Here is a 21,496-nt window from a genome sequence, read left to right on the forward strand (position 1 = left end):
GCCTGCACTCATCCAGGCAAATGGGGAGTATCCCATCAAACTCCTGACTTGTGCCTTACTATAACTACCTCTGGCTCTATTTCCTGTGGGTAACTCTTATTCTCTATTTATTGTGGGTCTCTGGTTCTGTCTAATTATTCTGCGTCTCTCTATTTAGGAGGATATCTCTAAATTGCGCGCACATTTCTGGGTCTCTATATTGACTGTTGTATCTCTGAGTTTGTCTGGATCTCCGCGTTGACCGTAAACACGACTCTCTCTTTTCCAGGGCCCCTGTTGCCCTGGAAACGGCAGTTTCCGGGTCATGCGGAAATGATGCAGGAGTAGCTGCGCTAGAGGACAGTCAGGTTCTCTTCTTTCTTTTCTCCTCGAGATACAATGAGAGACTGACCCTTCCCAAGACAGAGCAGAGAGGGAGAGAGATAGCCTGCCACCCGCTGAGGGAAATTCTCTGCACGGAGACAAGTCTGACAGGGGGGTAGGGGTTAGGAGCGCAGTCCCGGGAGGTCCCTCCTAGGCCCCGGCCCCCACAAGCCTCACTGCCGGGAGGGTGCACATTTTTTATGTGTTTCAGGTTTGCATCACTCTCACAAGGTTAAGTCAGCGCATCTCTAGGATTCTCGTTGCGATAACTGACTTGACTGCGAGGCGTCCAGACCCGAAACGTCAGCTTTCCTGCTCCTCTGATGCTGCCTGGCCTGCTGTGTTTATCCAGCTCCACACCTTGTTATGTCAGACTCTAGCATCGGCAGTTCCTACTATCTCTGACTTGAGTGCGAAATGCCCTGAGGAGACTAACCACTGAGTTGCACCTGCCAGGTAAACACTGCATTCAAACCTGCCATTGCCTGGCTGGCGAACTCTGTTTGATTATTTCATTGGCATTTACTCCTTTCAAAGTTAGAACTGGCGAAGGTCGGGAGATGTCCAACCTAAACTGGAAACCTTTTGTCTATGGAGGCCTGGCTTCTGTCACTGCTGAGTTTGGTAAGTGTATACTTTCACAATCTTGTAATCCTTCTTCAGCTACCTCCATGTTCGTAGTTGCTAACCAGTCAGCCTATCCCAATGAGATATTAGATGCAGAGATAGTAGGAACTGCAGATGCTGGTGAATCCGAGACAACAAGGTGCAGGGCTGGATGATCACAGCAGGTCAAGCAGCATCATAGGAGCAGAGAGGCTGACGTTTCGGGCCGAGACCCTTCATCAGAAAAGGGGGAGGGGAAGGGGGTTCTGAAATAAATAGGGAGAGAGTGGGAGGTGGATAGAAGATGGATAGAGGAGAGGATAGGTGGAGAGGAAACAAACAGGTCGAAGAGGTGGGAATGGGGCCAGTAAAGGTGAGTGTAGGTGGGGAGTTAGGGAGGGGATAGGTCAGTCCAGGGAGGATGGACAGGTCAAGGGGGCGGGATGAGGTTAGTTGGTAGGAGATGGAGGTGTGGCTTGAGGTGGGAGGAGGGGATAGGTGGGAGGAAGAACAGGTTAGGGAGGCAGGGACGAGCTGGACTGGTTTTGGGATGCGGTAGGGGGAGGGGAGATTTTGAAACTTCTGAAATCCACATTGATACCATTGGGCTGCAGGGTTCCCAAGCGGAATATGAGTTGCTGTTCCTGCAACCTTTGGGTGGCATCGTTGTGGCATTGCAGGAGGCCCAGGATGGACGTGTCATCTGAGGAATGGGAGGGGGAGTTGAAATGGTTCGTGACTGGGAGGTGCAGTTGTTTATTGTGAACCGAGCGTAGGTGTTCTGCAAAGCGGTCCCCGAGCCTCCGCTTGGTTTCCCCAACGTAGAGGAAGCCACACCGGGTACAGCGGATGCAGTATACCACATTGGCAGATGTGCAGGTGAACATCTGCTTGATGTGGAAAGTCTTCTTGGGGCCTGGGATGGGGGTGAGGGAGGAGGTATGGGGGCAGGTGTAGCACTTCCTGCGGTTGCAGGGAAAAGTGCCAGGTGTGGTGGAGCTGGAGGGGAGTATGGAGTGGACAAGGGAGTCACGGAGAGAGTGGTCCCTCCGGAAAGCAGATAGGGGTGGGGAGGGAAAGATGTCTTTGGTGGTGGGGTCGGATTGCAGATGGTGGAAGTGTCGGAGGATGATGCGTTGGATCCGGAGGTTGGTGGAGTGGTACGTGAGGACGAGGGGCATTTTTTTTGGTTCTTATTGCGTGGACAGGGTGTGAGGGATGAGTTGCGGGAGATGTGGGAGACACGGTTGAGGGCGTTCTCGACCACTGAGGGGGGGGGAAGTTATGGTCCTTGAAAAACGAGGATAACTGAGATGTACGGGAGTGGAATGCCTCATCCTGGGAGCAGATGCGGCGGAGGCGAAGGAATTGGGAATAGGGGATAACATTTTTGCAGGAAGGTGGGTGGGAGGAGGAGTATTCTAGGTAGCTGTGGGAGTCAGTGGGCTTGAAATGAATATCGGTGTCTAGGTGGTTGCCCGATATGGAGACAGAGAGGTCCAGGAATGGGAGAGAGGTGTTAGAGATGGTCCAGGTAAACTTAAGGTTGGGGTGGAAGGTGTTAGTGAAGTGGATGAACTGTTCGAGCTCCTCATGGGAGCTCGAGGCGGCGCCGATACAGTCATCAATGTAATGGAGGAAGAGGTGGGGTTTAGGGCCGGTGTAGGTACGGAAGAGGGATTGTTCCACGTAACTCCGTGACTCCCTTGTCCGCTGCACACACCCCTCCAGCTCCACCACACCTGGCACTTTTCCCTGCAACCGCAGGAAGTGCTACACCTGCCCCCATACCTCCTCCCTCACCCCCATCCCAGGCCCCAAGAAGACTTTCCACATCAAGCAGATGTTCACCTGCACATCTGCCAATGTGGTATACTGCATCCGCTGTACCCGGTGTGGCTACCTCTACGTTGGGGAAACCAAACGGAGGCTCGGGGACCGCTTTGCAGAACACCTACGCTCGGTTCGCAACAAACAACTGCACCTCCCAGTCGCGAACCATTTCAACTCCCCCTCCCATTCCTCAGACGACATGTCCATCCTGGGCCTCCTGCAGTGCCACAACGATGCCACCCGAAGGTTGCAGGAACAGCAACTCATATTCCGCTTGGGAACCCTGCAGCCCAATGGTATCAATGTGGATTTCACAAGTTTCAAAATCTCCCCTCCCCCTACCGCATCCCAAAACCAGTCCAGCTCGTCCCTGCCTCCCTAATCTGTTCTTCCTCCCACCTATCCCCTCCTCCCACCTCAAGCCACACCTCCATCTCCTACCGACTAACCTCATCCCGCCCCCTTGACCTGTCCGTCCTCCCTGGACTGACCTATCCCCTCCCTAACTCCCCACCTACACTCACCTTTACTGGCCCCATCCCCACCTCTTCGACCTGTTTGTTTCCTCTCCACTTATCCTCTCCTCTATCCATCTTCTATCCGCCTCCCACTCTCTCCCTATTTATTTCAGAACCCCCTTCCCCTCCCCTCCCCCTTTTCTGATGAAGGGTCTCGGCCCGAAACGTCAGCCTCTCTGCTCCTATGATGCTGCTTGACCTGCTGTGTTCATCCAGCCCTGCACCTTGTTGTCTCAGATATTAGATGCAGGCATGAGTACAGGCGGAACATGTGCTCACTGAACAGTGAAATACACATTAAGACGACAGCCTTCATTTTGAATGGAGCACCAGGAAAAGGCCTAAAAGCTCGTTGATTGTGGTCTGCCATTCAATAAATAGAACATAGAACAATTTAACACAGGGACGGACATTTCAACCCCTGATGTTGTGCCAAACATGACACCAAATTAAACTAATCCCTTTCGCCTGCCTTTGGTCCATATCCCTCTATTTGTTGCATATTGATGTGCTTACCTAAAATTCCTTTATATGTCCCTGTTGTATCTGCCTGCACCACCACCCCTGGAAGCACGTTCCAGACACCTACCACTCTTTGTGGAAAAATACTTGCTTCTCATCTCCTTTGAATTTTCCTCCTCTTACCTTAAATGCATGCCCATAGTATTAGACATTTCAACTCTGGGAAAAAGATTCTGACCATCATCCCTATTTATGCATTTCATAATTTTATAGACTTCTATCAAGTCTCCCCTTAGTTTCTGTCATGCTGGTAAATCTTCTCTGCACCCTCTCCAAAGCCTCCACATTGTTTCTAGTTCTGAAGATGGGTCACCAGACCTGAAACATTAACTTTGTTTTTTTCATTCACAGATGCTGCCAGACCTGCTGAGCTTTTCCAACAAATTTGTTTTTGTTCATTGTTCCGATAATGTGGCACCAGAACTGAGCGTAATACTCTTAAAAACTGTGGCCTAACTAAAGTCTTATAAAGCTGCAACGTGACATTCTGACTCTCTTACTCCATTTCTTGACCAATAAAAGCAAGCATGTAATACACCTTCTTTACCACCCTCTACTTGTGTGGCCACTTTCAAGGAGCTATGGACTTGAACCCCAAGATCCCTCTATGCATCAACATTGTTTACTGTCCTGCCATTAACTATACTTTTCCTTTAACATTTGATCTCCCGAAGTGCAGCACCTGACACTTACACAAATTAAACTCCATTTGGCATTTCTCCACCTATATCTGCAACTGATCTATATCCTGCTGCATCCTTTGGCAACCTTCTACACTACCCACAACTCCACCGCTCTTTTTTTGTACCATCTGCAAACTTACTAACTCACCCATCCACATTTTCATGCAAGTCATTTATATATCACAAACAGCAGAGGCCCCAGTATGGATCCTTGCAGAACACCACTGGTCACAGACCTCCAGCCAGAAAAACACCCTTTCACCACTACCCTCTGCCCTCAATGGGCAAGCCAATTCTGAATCCACACAGCCAAGTCACCATGGAGCCTAAGCATCTTAATCTTCTGGATGAGCCTCCCGTGAGGGACCTTTGTTGAAAGCCTTGCTAAAATCCATGTAGACAACATCCACTGCTCCACCCTCATCGATCACCTTTGTTACCTCCTTAAAAATTTCAATCCAGTTAGTAAGACATGACCTGCTCCACACAAAGCTATGCTGACTGTCCCTAATTAGGCAATGCTTTTCCAAATGTGCGGAAATCCTATCCCTAAGAATTCTCTCCAATAGCTTCTCAAACACCAACATGAGACTCTCGGGTCTATAGTTTCCTGGATTGTCCCTATTTCCCTTCTTGAACAGAGAAACAACAATAGCTACACAACAATCCTCCAGGACCTCTCCACTGACTAGCGAGGATGCAAAGATCTTCGTCAAGGCCCAGAAATCTCCTCTCTTACCTCTCTCAATAACCTGGGGTAGATTCCATCAGGCCCTTGGGACATATCCACCTTAATTCTCTTAATACGATCATGTCTAATTGAATACTCCAATATCTTTTACCCATCCAAGCCCTTAGCTCTGCGGGGCACTGGCAGTCAAAAATCCATACCTTAAACATACCTAATCTATAGAGGGACCACTGTGGACACCCACTCTTTGAGTATGCTTAAGTATGTACGATTACCAGTGGTGAAGAAGGCTTACAATCTTCTGAGTAAAATCATTTCTCTTCATCTTGGACCTAAGTGAGGAGGACTCCGCCCTCTTATTTTTAAATTGTGACGTGGTTCTAGAATCCTCAACCAAAAGAAACATCTTACCTGCAATTTTTTTTTAAATTCATTCATGGGATGAGGCCATCACTGGCTGGGCCAGCATTTATTGCACATCCCAATTGCCCAGAGGGCAGTTAAGAGTCAGCTACATTGTTGTGGGTCTGGAGTCACATATAGGCTGGCCCAGGAGATTTTCTTCTCTAAAGGACATTAGTGAGCCAGGTGGGTTTTTCCAACAATAATTCATGGTTCTAGTTAGACTCTTAATCCCAGATTGTTTTCTCATTGAACTCAAATTCCACCATCTGCCATGGCAGGATTTGAACCCGGGTTCCCACATCATTACCTGGGTTTCTGGATTAACTCTCCGTTGATAATCCCACTAGGCCGTTGCCTTCCCAATTTACCCTGTCTATCGCTATCAATCTCATCTGCCATATTCTTACCTATTCATAGCCATCTAATTCTCCAGAAAATGTTTTACGTAATCCTCACAACACACTTAGCTTTGTATTATCTGCAAATTTGTAAATACATGTGTTACATCTGGTCAGCAACTCCAAATCATTGGTATATATTGCGATATGATCAGGTACAATCACAGCCTGCCACCATGAGAAAGACCCATCTATTTCTATTCTCCATTCACTCTGTTAACCAATTAGTAATATATGCCAGTACTTACTTCCTATCCCATATCTGACAACTTGTCTAACCAGCCTCCTGTAGGGGACTTTTTAAAAAACTTTCTGAAAATCTGAGTATACTACATCTGTCAGCCCTCCTTCATAAATTTTGTCTTCTGGCTCCACACACAGATTGTCCCTTTTGGTCCCCACTGGTTCCTGCTGTTTCCCTGGTTATCTTCTTGTACTTAATGTATTTAAAAAATACTTCTGGATTTTAATTACTGTTACTCCGCAGTTTTTTTTTTCATGTCCCTTCTTTGTTCTCCTGATTTCTTTAAGTAATCCCCGTACTTTCAATGCTGCCTGAGGGCATCTGCTGTTTTGAGCCCTTGGTCTCTGTCATAACCTTCCCTTTGTTCCTTAACCAATCCTGCACATCCCTGGACGTCCAGCATTCTCTGGACTTGTTAGTCACATACTTCACCTCTGTGGGAACATGTTGGCCCTGCATTCTCACTACTACCCTTTTGAATGATGACTATTCTGATGTGGGCTTTCCTGAAAATCCTGCTGCCTGTCTACTTTTGGCCAGATCCTGTTTTATATTAAAATTGGCTATAAACCAATTCTGAGGCTTTATTTCCAGCCCATCTTAGTACTTATCCCTAATTACCTTAAATATTACAGAAATATGGTTGCTATCACTAAAATGGTCCCTCATGACACCTTTACCAGTTACCAGGCCTTGTTCTCTAAAATTAGGTGCAGCACCACACACGTTCTTGGTGGACTTTTACATGCTAGCTTAAAAAGTTCTCCTAGATGCATTTTAAGAACTCTGCCCCCTTGAAGCCTTTCGCATTTTGTCTATCTCAGTTACTATTAGGGAAGTTGAAATCTGCTGCTATTTTTACACATCTTTGAGCTTTGCCTCCATACATCTTTCCATCTCTCGTTGACATTTTGAAGGTGTATAGCACACCCCCAGCAAAGTGATTGTCCCCTTTTTAAGTTCTATCTTATGGCCTCATTTGAGGAGCCTTCTAAGATAACATCCTTCCTTATATTGACTCTCTGATCAACATTGAAACACAACGTCCTGTCTTAACACCCTACCCCTGTCTGTTTGAAAGATTCTGTACCCTGGAATATTGAGCTACCAGTCCTGCTCCTCCCTCAATCATGTCTCCATGATTGCAAAGATATCATATCCATTGTGTTAATCAACACTGTCAACTTATCTGCCCTACTGTCAAGACTCCTTGCATTAAAATAAATGCCATTTTTCAATGTCGCTGCGTCAAATTCTCTCCCTAACCTGCACCAATGGGCTGCAGTGGTTCAAAGGAGCAGCTCCCTAATCTTTCAAGAACACTGAGGGATGAACAATTAACTTTGGTCCATCCAGCTAAATTCACAGTTGTACAGCATGGAAACAGACCCTTTGGTCTAATTTGTCCATGCAGACCAGATATCCTAAATTGATCTAGTCACATTTGACACATATCACTCTAAACCATTCCTATTCATGTACCCATTCAGATGCCTTTTTAATGTTGGAATTGTACCTGCTTTCACCACCATGTCTGGCAGCTCATTCCATATATGTACCACCCTCTGCATGAAAAAGTTGCCCCTCAGGTCCCTTTTAAATATTTCCCCTCTCACCTTAAACCTATGCCCTCTTGTTTTGGACTCCCAAATCCTTGAAATAAGACCTTGGCTATTCACCCTATCCATGCCTGTCATTATTTTATAGACCTCTATAAGGTCACCCCTCAGCCCCCAAACCTGCAGGGAAAAATGCCCCAGCCTATTCATCCTCTCCCTATAGCTCAAACCTTCCAACCTTGGTAACATCATTATATATCTTTTCTGAACCCTTTCAAGTTTAGCAATATTTTTCCTATAGTAGGGAGACCAGAATTGAACGCAGTATTCTGAAAGTGACCTGATCAATGCCTTATACAGCTGCAACATGAAGTCCCAACTCCTATACTGAATGCGCTGACCAATGAAGGCAAATATGCCAAAAGCCGCCTTCACAACCCTGTATACCTGCAACTCCACTTTCAACATCCCATCAAAGAATAAAAAAAATTCGCTTGTTTAGAGTAAATAGGATAATACGCCATGCACTTCAACATGCAGATTCTGCACTTGGGTATGACCTGACTTGTGCCTACAATCATGTGAGTGAGAAGAGGCCATTTGACCCTTTGAGTCTGCTGTACCATTGAGTAAGATCATGGCTGAACTGGTTGTGGCCTCAACTCTGTTTTCTGCTTATCTCCAATAACCACTGACTCCCTTATTAGTCAACAATCTGTCCAACTCTACCTTAAAAATATGACTGCATGGAGGCTTTTCTTTTTCTTACATCCAGAAGTGCTGTCACGCACAATATCACCATGACTTTTTTTTTGTTTTTAACCACTAACCACCTCCAGTAAATCACCCTTGTGGCTAATTGCGTGTAATATGGATATGACACTGAAATAGGCAGTATTGTGGACAGTGAGGAAGGTTATCAGAAATTGCAGCAAAATCTTGATCAGCTGGGGAAGTAGGGTGAGAAATGGCAAATTGAGTTTAATACAGATGAATGTGAAGTATTGCATTTTGGAAAGTCAATTCAAGGTAGGAATTTAATGGTGAATGGTAGGGCCTTAAGGAGTGTAGTGGAAGAGAGGGACCTTGGAGATCAGGTGCATGGTTCTTGGAAAGTAGAGTCACGGGTAGACAGGGCAGTTGAAGAAGGCTTTTGGCACACTGGCCTTCATCAGTCAGGGCATTGAGTATAGAAGTTGGGAAATTATGATGCGGTTGTACATGATGTTGGTGAGGCCGTACTTGGAATATTCTGTTCAGTTTTGGTCACCTTGCTAGAGGAAGGATGTTGTTAAACTGGAAGGATGTTGTTAAACTGGAAAGAGTGCAGAAGAAATTTACAAGGATGTTGCCAGGACTGAAGGGAGTGAGTTTTAGAGAGAGGTTGGACAAGCTATGATTTCTTTTCTTCGGAGCGTAGGAACTGAGGGGGATCTTACAGAAGTGTGTAAGATCATGAGAGGCATGGATAAGGTGAATGCACTTGGTCTTTTTCCCAGCGTTGGGGAATTGAGGACTAGATGGCATCAGTTTAAGGTAAGAAAGGAAAGAATACATGGGAACCTGAGGGGTAACTTTTTTTCAACAGAGGGTGGTAAGAATGTGGAATAAGCTGCCAGCGGATATTGTTGAGGCGGGTACATTAACAACATTTAAAAGGCATTGGACAAACACACGGATGGGAAAGGTTTAGAAGGATATGGGCCAAGTGCAGGGAAATGGGGTTAGCGTGGATGGACATTTTGGTCGGCATGGACCAGTTTGGGCCAAATGGCCTATCTCCATGCTATAGGACTCTGTGACTCTATAACAGGTAAATCCCATTAGTGGCACTGCAAATTATCAGAAAGTGTGGAGCAGGTGGGGAAAAAGGAAATGAGCTCAATCAAAATGGTGTTGCAAGGACAGATAAAACGTTGTACCCACCCTTGCAGTGCCCATCTCTCAAGGCATCGAGAGTATTGGTGAACATCAACAGCTACCTCTCCAAGGACACAAAGAACAAAGAAAATTACAACACAGGAACAAGCCCTTCGGCCCTCCAAGCCTGCGCCGATCCAGATCCTCTATCTAAACCTGTTGCCTATTTTCCAAGGATCTGTATCCCTCTGCTCCCTGCCCATTCATGTATCTGTCTAGATACATCTTAAATGACGCTATCGTGCCTGCCTCTACCACCTCCGCTGGCAACGCGCTCCAGGCACCCACCACCCTCTGCGTAAAGAACTTTCCACGCATATCTCCCTTAAACTTTTCCCCTCTCATCTTGAAATCATGACCCCTAGTAATTGTCTCTTCCTGGTTCTGAGCTGGGCACAGTTTCTGTCTGCCTACCCTGCCTGATTTTTGAACATCTCGGTCAATCTCCTCTTTGCTTTCCCTTCACCATGGTGAATGTCCCAGCCCTTCCACTCCATCCACATGACTGAAGTTGCTCATACTTCACATTATTGTGAATTTTCCCCATGAATAATTCCTCTTTTCTGCCTGCATCCAACTTAAAAATCAGGTGATAGACTGAGATGATTTTTTTAAGACGAATCCAATTCTGAATAAACATGGTGCCTCAGTGGTTAGCACTGCTGCCTCACGGCGCTGGGGGCCCAGGTTCAATTCCACCCTCAAGTGACTGTGTGGAGTTTGCACATTCTCCCTGTGTCTGCATGGGTTTCCGCCATGTGCTCTTAAGTTTCCTCCCACAGTCCAAAGATGTGGACTTAGATAAGAGGACCAAAAGTGTTTGTAGTGGTCTGATTAGCGCCTTGTGTAGTTTTAGCTGACCTCCCCATTTCCATATTGGGCCAAATTATATTGGTTATATATCGGGTCAAAATCCTGGAATTCCATTCTTAAAAGAATTGTGGATCAACCCACAGCATGTGGACTGCAGCTGTACAAGAAGGCAGCTCACCACCATCTTTTCATGGGCTAATAGGGATAGGCAATAAATGTGGGCCAGCCAGTGATGCCTGTGTCCCATGGATTGGCCGTGGTAAATTGCTCATATTGTTCAGGGACTTGCGGGCTAGTTGGGTTAGTCATGGGAAATGCAGGGTTACAGGGATAGGGTAGGAGAATGGGTGGTGTGGACCTGTTGGGCCAAATGGCCTGTTTCCACACTGTAGGGACTCCATGATTTATGACAGAATTATTTTCTTGCATGGAATAAATTATCTTCCAATATGAAGGCAAGATATATTTTTAAGTTCCTTTCTCACTACATTAAAAATAATGCAAATTTTGCGACTAGTATTATCTGTTAAAATGAAAGTACACTTGAAATAACTGATGCTAACGTGGCAAGAGGTCACATCTGCTCTGTTTCAATAATATTGCAGATTAACTATCTTTATCCAGAGGGTGAAACAGAGTCTATAAAGAACTGCTGTCCCTCTTTCAACTTCGGTGTTAATGACTGGATGCTTTTAACAAGACATTCAGAACTGACACATTCCTTTGTTGCTATGATAACTGTGTTATGTGATCAGTGGGGTCATCTGTGCTCACTGGATGTAACCAATACTCCAGTAAAGATGTAGCTACCTATGGCAAATGCTGAAATGTACTAACAACCCACCGTTCCTCCAAACTGAGAGGTTTAACCGTGTCAAAGACTGGTTGATTGTGGGAAAACCCATTATGTTTAATCATCAATTCAGCTCCAGGTTGTGTGCCACTTTATATATGTTTAGAACAAAATCACTGACACCAAAACACCTTCATTTCCACAAGGATTGATTCTGGAAAGGTGATGCTTGTGTTCAACGCAGTTTTCTTGTTCGGGATTAGTGTTCATTCTCCAGTGTGTGAGACTGCAGAATGCCTAGCCAAATATCCTTCAGTTTATAATTGGTAAGATGGAGTGCTTCGATATACATTTGTAATTTATACATGCATGCAATGCAAAGCTGGGCCAGCAATTGTTGCCTATCCCCAGTTGCCCTTGACTGGGTGACGTGCTAGACCACTTCAGAGGACAGGTAAAAGTCAGTCACGTTGTTCAAGGTCCGGAGTCACATGCAGCGTTCCCTGTAAACTGAATGGCTGTGCACCCGCTCAGAATTCCGGTGTGTGTCGATTGGCATGCAATGCATTGGCTTCTGCATGCAGAAGTTTCTGCCACGCACTGATCTCAGAGGACCAATCAGTGGAATATCACATTAGGGTGAATGTTGGTCCAATGTCGACCAGAACATGTAAGAATGACAAAAACAAAAACAGAAGTTGCTGGAAAAGCGCAGATGCTGCCAGACCTGCTGAGAAGAGGAATCAGAGTTAACATTTCGGGTCCGGTGACCCTTCCTCAGAACAGAATGCTAACTCTAATTTCTCTTTGCAGATGCTGCCAGACCTGCTGAGCTTTTCCAGCAACTTCTGTTTTTGTTTCTGATTTACAGCATCTGCAGTTCTTTCGTTTTTTTTTTATTTGGGTAAGAATGACAGTTTTCCTTTCCTAAAGGATATTTCTAAATTAGATGGTGTTTTACAGCAATGGTTTCACATCATCACTGGATTTTTAATTCCATGTTTTTATTCAATTCAAATTTCACCACCTGTCATGGTGGAATTTGAACCCATCTTCCAGGTAATTACCTGGGTCTCTGGATTGCTCGTGCAGAGACAACATCACTGTCTTTCCGTAGTAGAACAGGTAAATGTCATCAATTTGAGCTGTTTCTCAGCAGAAATAGTGCTCTTTTTGAGTTGTAACAAGCTGCTTTTTCTTTCCCTTAGGAACATTTCCAATTGACCTGACAAAAACTCGGCTGCAGGTTCAGGGTCAGCTTATTGACTCTCGTTACAAGGAGATTAAGTACAGAGGAATGTTACATGCCTTACTCAAGATATGTAAGGAGGAAGGATTGAGGGCTCTTTATTCCGGGTAGGTAAATTGCACTTGTTCTATTTAATGGGATTCATCAGATCAGGACAGGTTTTCTCTGCTGTAACCATTTGATCTGTCATGCCTGTAGAGACTGAATCAGCCAGGGATGTTATGCTGTAGTGTGTGTAGAACCAGGAACGTGGATGTGAGTTAAGAATGGAAATATTCTCTCATGCAACACCCAGGAAAACACAGTATTCATTTCAAAATTTGTTGCCTTTCATCTCTATACGAACTATGAGTCTCAATCAGAATGTTCACAATATGTCACTTCTAACCTGAAGGTGATTTTCCAACCACATAACTGAGTATATACCTGCCCCATCACCTAACCATCTATTTTCACCTCTATAACATTGCTTGATTCTTGCCCCAACTTGACAAACCTTCCTTCACCAGATGAAGGTTTAAGCAGATATCATGTTGCCTTCAATGATTTGTGTACACGTACATCCATGTTCCCCAGCCTTTGTATCCCTTTAGAATTGTACCCTTTATTTTGTCTGTTTTCTATCAAAAATGAATCACTCACTTTCCTGCATTAAACTTCATGTGTCACTTGCCTCTCCATTCTACCAACCCATCTTTGTCATTTTGAAGTCCTACACTATAGTCCTTAGACTAATTATTAAACCTAATATGGTCTCCCCTAGTTGGTTCAAGCATACCTTGTACAAAATTATCCTTTATTATACATTCAAAATTCATTAGTTGTGCTATTTTTTAAAAAAAATTGATCTACATTAAAGTTACCATAACACATAGGAGCAGAAGTAGGCTATTCAGCCCACAGAACAAAGTCTTTTCTGCCATTCAGTGAGATTGTGGATGATCTGATAATCCTCAACTCTTTCCTACCGAATCGCTGTAATCCTTGATTCCCTTACTAACCACATATTTCCATCTCAGCCTTGAATATACTTAATGACCAAGCCTCTACAGGCATCAGTAATTGACTACCATCTAAGAGAAGAAATTCCTCTTCATCTGTTTTAAATGGGCAACCCTTTATTCTGATATCGATATCGAACACTGTTGTTCTAAACTCTCCCACAAGGGGAAAACAACCTCTCTGCACCTATCTTGTCAGAATCTTGTATGTTTCAATAAGGTTGCCTCTAACTTTTCTAATTTCCCATGAGTACAAGCCTAACCTACTCAACCTTTCTTCATAAAAATATCCCTCCGTAGCTGGGATACGTTTTCTGGACTGCCTCCAATGCAAGTATATATGTCCTTAGATAAGAGGACCAAAAGTGTTTGTAGTGGTCTGACTAGTGCCTTGTGTAGTTTTAGCTGGCCTCCCCATTTCCATATTGGGCCAAATTATATTGGTTATATATCGGGTCAAAAACCTGGAATTCCCTTCTTAAAAGAATTGTGGATCAACCCACAGCATGTGGACTGCAGCTGTACAAGAAGGCAGCTCACCACCATCTTTTCATGGGCTACTAGGGATAGGCAATAAATGTGGGCCAGCCAGTGATGCCTGTGTCCCATGAATTAATAAAATAAATATTCCATTCCCTTTGGAAAAAAGGTCAACAGTGCTTTCCGTATTACTCACTCAACTTGTTTTCAAACTTTTTATGATTAATTTATGAGAACCCCCAACACTTCTGCAGTGGTTTAGTGAGAATATTACTGGGCTAGTAATCTTATACCGTACATTAATGTTCTGGGGACATTGGTTGGAATTCCCCTATGGCAAATGATGGAATTTGAATTCACCAAAAGTCTGGAACTAAAAAATGAGCCTAATGGTGACCATGTAACCAACACTGATTTTAGTAAAATCCCATCTGGTTAAATAATGTCCTTATCTGGTTTGGTCTATGTGTGACTACAAAGCATAGCAATGTGGTTGACTTTTAACTGCCCTCTGGACGATTAGGAATGGGCAGTAAATGCTGGTCCATCTGGCAAAGCAGACGTCCAATAAGTGATTGAAATAATTTCTGTGCTACAGCTTTATGCAATCTTCTCTCATTTAAATAATATTCAGCTCCTATTTTCATCCAGCCAAAGTACAGCAAACTTTGTTTTAACCGGTATTCTCAATAAACTGACAGAAATTATATTCCTGAAATACCGAAATACTAAAATTCGCGATTCCTGTGATGTCCGAGCAGTTAGTTGAGGGTGCAAGTGAGAAAGCTGTCTGCCGGTAAGTTTTATTTCAGCCAAAGTAACATTATTATTTAAGTGATTTTTGCTGTAAGTAAAATATCATAGTGATGTATATACCCCCTGCATTACATTTCTATTGGTTAATGTGTGTTTTGAACAAAGAAAGAACAAAGAAAATTACAGCACAGGAACAAGCCCTTCGGCCCTCCAAGCCTGCGCCGATCCAGATCCTCTATCTAACCCTGTTGCCTATTTTCCAAGGATCTGTATCCCTCTGCTCCCTGCCCATTCATGTATCTGTCTAGATACATCTTAAATGACGCTGTCATGCCCACCTCTACCACCTCAGCTGGCAATGCGTTCCAGGCACCCACCACCCTCTGCGTAAAGAACTTTCCACGCATATCTCCCTTAAACTTTTTCCCTCTCACCTTGAAATCGTGACCCCTAGTAACTGAGTCCCCCACTCTGGGGGGGAAAAAGCTTCTTGCTATCCACCCTGTCTATAATCTCTCATGATTTTGTAGACCTCAATCATGTCCCCCCTCAACCTCAGTCTTTCTAATGTAAATAATCCTAATCTACTCAACCTTTCTTCATAGCTAGCACCCTCCATACCAGGCAACATCCTGGTGAATCTCCTCTGCACCGTCTCCAAAGCATCCACATCCTTTTGGTAATGTGGCGACCAGAACTGTATGCAGTATTCCAAATGTGGTTGAACCAAAGTCCTGTAACATGACCTGCCAACTCTTGTACTCAATAGCCCATCTGATGAATGAAAGCATGCCGTATGCCTTCTTGACCACTCTATCGACCTGCGTTGCCACCTTCAGGGTACAATGGACCTGAACACCCAGATCTCTCTGTGCATCAGTTTTCCCCAGGGCTTTTCCATTTACCGTATAGTTCGCTGTTGAATTGGATCTTCCAAAATGCATCACCTCGCATTTGCCTGGATTGAACTTCCTTCTACTACAACTCTCTGTCTCCTGTTACCCAGCCAGTTCTCTATCCAGTTGATACAGTGATTGGGTGGCAGCAGGGTGGCTCAGTGGTTAGCACTGCTGCCTCACAGCGCCAGGGACCAGGGTTCGATTCCACTCTCGGGCGACTGTTTGTGTGGAGTTTGCACATTCTCCCAGTGTCTGCGTGGGTTTCCTCCGGGTGCTCCGGTTTCCTTCCACAGTCCAAAGATGTGCAGGCTAGGTGGATTGGCCATGCTAAATTTCCCATACTGTCCAGGGGTGTGTAGATTAGGGGGATGGGGTCTGGGTGGGATGGTCTGAGGGTCGGTGTGGACTCATTGGGCTGAAGGGCCTGTTTCCACACTGTAGGGGTTCTATGATTATGTGGACCTCTTCATCTACTGAATTATTTGATCAACTGGTACACTCCTGGTCCACAGGTGCCGGTTAATAAAAAGTTTGCAATACATAACCTCAGATTTTGCCACACTTTTCCATCTGCTAGCTTTTGCATATTCACTTAACCTGTCTATCCCATTGTAGATTCTCAGTTTCGTTACTTGCCTTCTCACCTATTTTTGTGGCATCCTTAAACTAGGCTACGGTACATTTGCTTCCTTCATCCAAGTCATTTATATTTGTGATGTTGCAGTGGTTTTATTTTGTCTTGGTTTTTTTTTTAATGAAGAAATGTTGAGATCGAGGTGATGAGCAGTCTGCTCAGAGCCAATAAAGTAAAGAGCTTGTGAGGTCTTGGGTTCTTTTTTAAAGTTGGAACAAGAGAAGCAGCCTGAATGGGTGGGGTCAAGCTCCCACAGAACTTGCAGTTGCTGGGATCTTGAAGCTGGATTCCTGTCTCTTACAGCTAAAAGCTGAGGTTCTGTTCCTGCTGCCAGAATTACATGTGAGACCATCTGTTTTAGTGAATTTACCTTTGCGGAGGGTGTGTTTATGGAATTTGTTAATTAGTAGTCTGTATTTTAACTGCAGTGTAAAAATGAAGTGTGTTTTGCTTAAAGTCTGACCAGACTTTATAGTTTGACCAAGCGAATCACATCTGGAACGCAATGCCTTACACTAACCTTTTAAAATAAGAAAAGGATAGGGTCTAAGCTATCTTAATATATTTGGAGGGGGTTTGGTCTGGTCCATAACAACTTGGGAAAAGAAAATCCAAGGCCTCACAAGCTGTTTACTCTATTGGCTTTGATTAGTCCGCTCTCTACCTCTGTCTCAACCTTCATTTAAAAAAGAACAAAATACACCTCTCAAGGCCATGGTATTGTCACAATGTATTGTAAATAATTGTGGCCCGGCACTGATGTCTGCAGTAATTCATTAGTTACTGGTTGTCATTCAGAAAATGACCCTTATCTCAACTCTTTGTCTTCTGCTGGTTAGCCAATCCTCTATCCATGTTAGTATATTACCATAGGCACTTATCTTATCAAAAAGCTTTATTTGCAGTACCTTTTCAAATGCCTCTGAGGTGCAGTACCATATCAAATGACTTTTGGAAATCCAAATATATTACATCTACTGGTTCTCGTTTATTATCCTGCTTGTTAACCTTAAAGATCTCTGATACATTTGTCAGGCATGATTTCCCTTTCATGAAGCAATATACCATATATATTTTTAAAAGTTCTGCTATTAAATCCTTTATTAAATCCACTCTTTAACATTTTCCCAATAATGTTAAGCTAATTTGCTTATTGTAACCAGCTTTGGTCTCCCTTTTTGAATAATGATGATATGTAGACGCTTTCCCAATCTCTAAAGCTATTTCCTTTAAATTTCTTGGATGCACCCCATCAGGTCAGGAGCTTTTCGTTCCATTGGTTTGTCAAGTACTTTGTTTCTGGTGATAGTTATTGTGTTGACCCAGCTGAAAACTCCTGTATCTATATTGCATGCATCTGTGACAAACAGGCACCTATTACAGTCTTAAATCTTTTAATACTTCAATCCGTAAACTCTGCACTGCCCTGCTCTCATTGTACCCTGAGTTATCACTGGTGATTTCATCCCTAATCACTAAGGCTACTCCTCCCTTTGCATAATTTTCCCATTCTTCCCTGTAGACCTTGAAACCATAATAATGTAGATGCTGGAGATCTGAAATAAAAGATGTTGGAAAGTCAGGCAGCATGTATGAAGAGAGAAATAGAGTTAATGTTTCAGGTTCATGTCTCTTCAATAGGACTGAGGAAAAATAGAACTGTAATTGGTTTTGATTCCGTAAAATGTTGCAACGCCAGTATCAAGCTCAAGGTTTCCTTCTCAATCATGGGATATTTCAGTTGATGATCATTCAGTTTTCTGGAAGAATACCCAATAGGTCTTTCTACCTTCTTGTCGTCTTGTAAGAATACAGCACCAACACCCACATCACTCATATTGATAGCCACCTTGAATGGCTTTGTATAATTAGGTGTGGCTAACACTGGGGCAGTGGTTATCACAGCTTTCAGGCTGTCAAATGCCTTCTGACAGTCAAATGCCATCGACTGAAATTTTCTGCACCTCTTCAATAAGTCAGTCAGTGGAGCAGCACACTGCTAAAGTTTGATCTGACCTTCTGATAAAATTCACTCAAACCCAGGAATCATTGTAATGCCCTCTTCTTTGATAGTATGGGAAACTCCCCAATAACCTTTGTTTTCACATCGTATGGGGCCATCTGTTCATGTCCAATAACATAGAATTTCATAGAATATAATTTTTCATAGAATCCCTACAGTGTGGAAACAGGCCCTTTGGCCCAACAAGTCCACACCAACACTCAGTGCATCCCACGCAGACCCATCCCCCTAATCTACACATCCCTGAACACTATGGACAATTTAGCGTGGCTAATCCACCTAACCTGCATATTTTTGGATTGTGGGAGGAAACTGGAGCACCTGGAGGAAACCCACGCAGACACGGGGAGAATGTGCAAATTCCACACAGACGGTCGCCCGAGCGTGGAACTGAACCTGGGTCCCTGGTGCTGTGAGGCAACAGTGCTAACCACTGAGCCACCGTGCCTCCCCTAACATGGCCCAGGAATGTGTGTTGGGCTTTTTGTCGAATTCACTCTTAGTCAACTTGATCACCAAACCTGTCTCCCGAAGGTGATCAAACAATTCTGATAGATGTAGCAAATGTTCCTTCTATGTGTGACTAAAAATCACCAGGTCATCGATGAACACCACACAGTTAGGTAATCCAGAAATGACTTTATTGATTAATTGTTGAAATGTGGCTGGTGCATTTTTCATACCAAATGACATGACTTGAAACAGGTACAGTCCATTTAGTGTCAAGAAAATTGAAATTGTCTTCGCTGTTTCCACCTGCCAATATCCTTTGAGTAAGTCCAATTTAGAAATATAAGTTGCTTGTCCTACCTTCTCAAAACAGTTTTGCAAATGTGGAATAGGATACGAATCAGACTTTGTAACTGCATTGACTTTGTGATAGTCCACACATATTTATTGGGTACCATCTGGTTTTGGCACCATTACTGTGGGTGTGCTCCAGTCACTGCAAATTTGATTATGTGGTCTTTGAGCATGCGTTCAATCTCTTTTTGAACCTGTGATAACTTTAGAGGGTTAAGTCTATGAGGAAGTTGCTTAATTGGAGCAGCATTTCTTCTATCTCTGTCATGCGTGATTAGATTAGTACTTCCTAGCTTCATCTCCCATATCTCCCCATACAATAGTAATGACTCTTTCAGATCTTTTTGAGTTTCCTCTGGAAGGTAACTCAGTAATTTATCGCAGTTTTTGAGTACTTCCTCATTGTCCCATTTAATTTGAGGAATGTCCAATTCCGAAACCTCTGAATTTAGTTCTTCATTCTGTTGTAACCAGTACCACCTTCTCCTTTTGCTTTCCTTCCCTATCAAAATACCTTTTGAGCATATTCACATGACACATTCTGTGAGATTTCTTTCTACCTGGCGTTCTTATTAAACAGTACACCTAACTCAATTTCCTTTTGATTGATATGGTCCACTAAGCCCAGCTTTTAAAGATTCACCTATCACTGGAAGTAACACAACACTTTATCTCCAGTAGCAAAATCGTGAATTTTTGATTTCTGCTTCCTGTTTCATCATATGCTGTGCTACTTTTAAATTCTGTCTAGCCAACTCTCCCTTTCTGTATAGCCAGCTCTATTTAATCTTTCCCTAAAATTTAATGCATAGTCCAAATATGTGGTCTGTGAACTCTGACTCACCAATTTCTCCTTAATTTCAGTGGTTCTCTCACCTCATACCCAAAAACTAATTCAAATGGACTGAATTTGATAGGTTCATTTGGTGTATCCCTAATTGCAAAAAGTACAAATGCAATTCCTTTATCAATCTTCTGGATAATCTTGACTGTAAGGCCTCAACATGGTCTTTAAAGTTTGATGCCACCGTTCTAATGCTCCCTGCAATTCTGGACAGTATGCATATTCTTAAGCTATCATAACTTCCTTGAATAATTTTGATGTAAAATTTGACCCTTGATCTCTGGTGAAAAAATTGAGTAACTCATCACAGCTAAAAGCATTGTAGAAATTGCATAATGAAATGGCCTCTGGAAATCCAGTGGATACATCTATTATGGTCAACAAATACTGATTCCCATTTTTTGTTTTAGGTAGGTGTCCTACGCAATCAATTAAGACTCTTGTTAAAGGCTTCTCAAATGGGTATTGAAAATGTGGGTTTTATCACTGCCTGAAGTTTTCCAATTACCTGACACGTATGACATGTCTGACAAAATTCAACCACTTCCTTATGCAATCCAAGCCAGTAAAAATGTTTTTGTATTTTGGCTCAAGTTTTCTTTACTCCCAAATGACCACCTCCTGGTAATTCATGTGCTACCTGCAACACCACCCTTCTATAACCTACCGGTAATACAATTTGAAGAACTTCTGCCTATTTCTCATTCATCTGAATACATTATTTTTAAGATGGTAACATTCTGGGACTATTCTTCTTTGTATGCTTTTTAATACAACTGCTTCAATTTTTCATCTTTCTGTTAATTAAGTCAGTTAATTTCTCTGAACTAAAAATATCCACTTTGTCTTCCACCTGTTCTTGTCTTTTCTCAACCAAAGGGGAGGCGATGCCCTCGTGGTATTATCGCTGGACTGTTAATCTAGAGACCCAGATAATGTCCTGGGGACCTGAGTTCAAATCCCACGACGGCAGATGATGGAATTTGAATTCAATTTAAAAAAACATGAATTGAGAGTCTAATGATGACCACAAATCCTTTGTCAATTGTCAGAATAACGCATTTGGTTCACTAGTGTCCTTTAGGGAAGGAAACTGCCAATCTTACCTGGTCTGGCCTACATTTGACTCCATAGTGCTTGACTCTTAAATGCCCTCTAGGCACTTAGGGATGGACAATAAATGCTGGCCTTACCAGCAGGGCCTTCTTCCAATGAACAAGGAAAGAAAAATATATTGATCAAACAAGGTCTCTGATAATTGTATTTCAGCTTCCTTATCTTTATTCGTTGTTTTCTACTCCTGCTTTTGTGGCTTCGTGATCTTGTTATTACATAGTCAGAAAAGATTCCAGGATATATATCCTGTGATACCTCAGTTGCCAGATTTTTCACTGGCTTTTCAATCACAGTAGGCATCACTCCCACCTGTGATTTAGCGATATCATTACCAAAGACAAA

At 43.4% G+C, this 21,496-nt stretch overlaps 1 protein-coding gene across 3 annotated transcripts in view; it reads left to right on the forward strand.

The window, feature by feature from the left end:
* The first annotated feature begins 252 nt into the window (after positions 1–252).
* The window catches only part of slc25a14 (solute carrier family 25 member 14), a 77,511-nt gene continuing 56,267 nt past the window's right edge, over positions 253–21,496 (forward strand). Inside the window, exons 1-3 of one of the 3 annotated variants that reach the window (XM_048605104.1) lie at positions 304–819; positions 901–987; positions 12,557–12,704. In XM_048605104.1, the coding sequence (XP_048461061.1) occupies positions 924–987; positions 12,557–12,704 (212 nt within the window). In that variant the 5' untranslated portion in view covers positions 304–819; positions 901–923. Of the gene's footprint in view, positions 820–900; positions 988–12,556; positions 12,705–21,496 lie in introns of all 3 variants that reach the window. The other 2 variants (XM_048605105.1, XM_048605106.1) reach the window with 2 other exon arrangements.

Source organism: Rhincodon typus, chromosome 14 (genome assembly GCF_021869965.1).
Source record: "Rhincodon typus isolate 14 chromosome 14, sRhiTyp1.1, whole genome shotgun sequence".
Taxonomy (NCBI): domain Eukaryota; kingdom Metazoa; phylum Chordata; class Chondrichthyes; order Orectolobiformes; family Rhincodontidae; genus Rhincodon; species Rhincodon typus.